The 1909-nt window shown below is 40.5% G+C and overlaps 1 protein-coding gene across 1 annotated transcript in view; it reads left to right on the top strand.

The window, feature by feature from the left end:
- CTNNA3 (catenin alpha 3) overlaps positions 1–1909 on the top strand; it is a gene marked incomplete at its 3' end in the record, with an annotated part of 1162049 nt that overhangs the window by 69229 nt on the left and 1090911 nt on the right. The window contains 1 exon segment of the mRNA XM_015562095.1: positions 704–801. Within this exon segment, the coding sequence (XP_015417581.1) occupies positions 704–801 (98 nt within the window).

The raw sequence follows: 1909 nt of genomic DNA, 5'->3' as shown, positions 1-1909 counted from the left end.
TTCCTGGGAATGTTGGAAGCTGGACACATTCCCTTCTTGCCAGTGAGAAGGATACTGGGCTCAGCACCCCTCCTTCAGTCACTTACTAGGTGGTTCCACGTGCCTATTTGGCATTACATTCATCATGTACAAACTGGACTTAGCATCTTTCACAAGCACTTTACAGACTTTTATTTGACTCAGTTGGTTATTTTGTTATGAAATGCTCTGTTTCCTGGAATAATGGAGCACCACACAGTCCTGATTTTTTCCTCTTTCTGCCTTTGGCTACCTCCTCTCATCTCCTTTTTGGTTATCCCCTTAAAACGGTCATATAATGTTGGCACTGCTCAAAGGCTGTTTATTCCATGTAATATTTTATTAGGTGTCTGTCTTGTGCAGTTAAGCATGAAACTCATTACACAAAAATGGCAACATTTTGCATACCTGTAAGAATGCTTATTTTTGAGTTACCTAAGTGCTAGACAATTATCAATAATTTTGATTTCTCTTGAAAGGGCCTTCTGGCTTATGTGTCCCTAGGAGAACATTATGATTAAAAGCCATGATACTCCCTGACACCGTTTGGATCAGTGTGTTTATCATGAAGTTGTTAGGAGTTGGTATACAGATAGTGATGGGATTGGGATAGAATCAATTCATTGGCATTAAAGGGAAGGGGAAAAGTTCAACAACAAAAAAATAATAATTCTCAGAGCCAGAGATACAATTGCCTTGAAAAAGAAAAGATTGCATTTGATATCTTAGGGATTAGGGAACAACTCTTAAGTTCTTAAGCAATTGAGTGTTGTTATGAATATAGTTTTGCTGTCTAGGTTTAATTATTAAAAAGTATGGAACTACTGAAGGCCATTTTCTGGGCAGGATTCTATAAAAAATAATTCTTTTAGATTTCTGGTTTAATTTCAAGCATTGAGCTTGAGAGTCATTTGACCTAAGTAAATAGATGAATAATGTAAAGTGTCTGGGAATTTAAATAATAACATATAACAAATAATGAAAGGAGCCAATATTGTGCAGTAAAGATCCTCCCCTATTTCTCTACTATAATTGTTGTATTAAGTTTAAATGTGTTAGTTCCATGAATGACACATGTTAAGCTTTCAAATAATTAGTAATTTTATAATAATGCTGCTTTAGCCCAGCCGGTGTGGCTCAGTGGTTGAGTTTTGATCTATGAACCAGGAGGTCATGGTTCAATTCCCAATCAGGGCACATGCCAGGGTTTTGGGCTCAACTCCAGTGTGGGGCATACAGGAGGCAGCTGATCAATGACTCTCATCACTGATGTTTCCCCTCCCTCCCTCCCTCCCTCTCCCTGCCTCTCTGAAATAATTTTTTTTAAATGTTGCTTTATATTTATATTAGAGGCCCAGTGCATGGATTTGTGCATGGGTGGGGTCCCTTGGCCCATCTGGTGATCAGGGCCTATCGGTGATCGGGGCCAGCTGGTTGGGGAGAGGGACTGTGGGAAGTTAGCTGGCTGCGGGAGGTTGGCCGTGGGAGCACACTGACCACCAGGGGGCAGCTCCTGTATTGAGTGTCTCCCTGCTGGTGGTCAGTGCACATCATAGCAACTGGTTGACCAATTGTTTGGTAGACTGGGAATTTTGAACAGATTCAGACAAAGAACAAACTTCTAATATAGGTATCACTTTGGAGACTTAAGATAGATAGTGTCATGCTTTTTAACCCTTTGTGGTCCAATTTTATTTTTGGAATTCAAACAGTCTGGTCCAAGTTAATTGACAGGATTGAATGTTGAACCTGTTTGCGGTGTCGACCTCAGCCCTCATGTTGGACCTGCTCCTAGTGCCTGGTCTGTCGAGTCAGCCTCCACGTTGGACCGAAAAAAACACTTTGACATGTACCAATGGAAAAAACCTTTGTAATGATCTGTGTGAGGAAA

Source organism: Myotis davidii, unplaced genomic scaffold, assembly GCF_000327345.1.
Source record: "Myotis davidii unplaced genomic scaffold, ASM32734v1 scaffold134, whole genome shotgun sequence".
Classification (NCBI taxonomy): domain Eukaryota; kingdom Metazoa; phylum Chordata; class Mammalia; order Chiroptera; family Vespertilionidae; genus Myotis; species Myotis davidii.
This window is presented reverse-complemented; position numbering and strand designations above follow the sequence as displayed.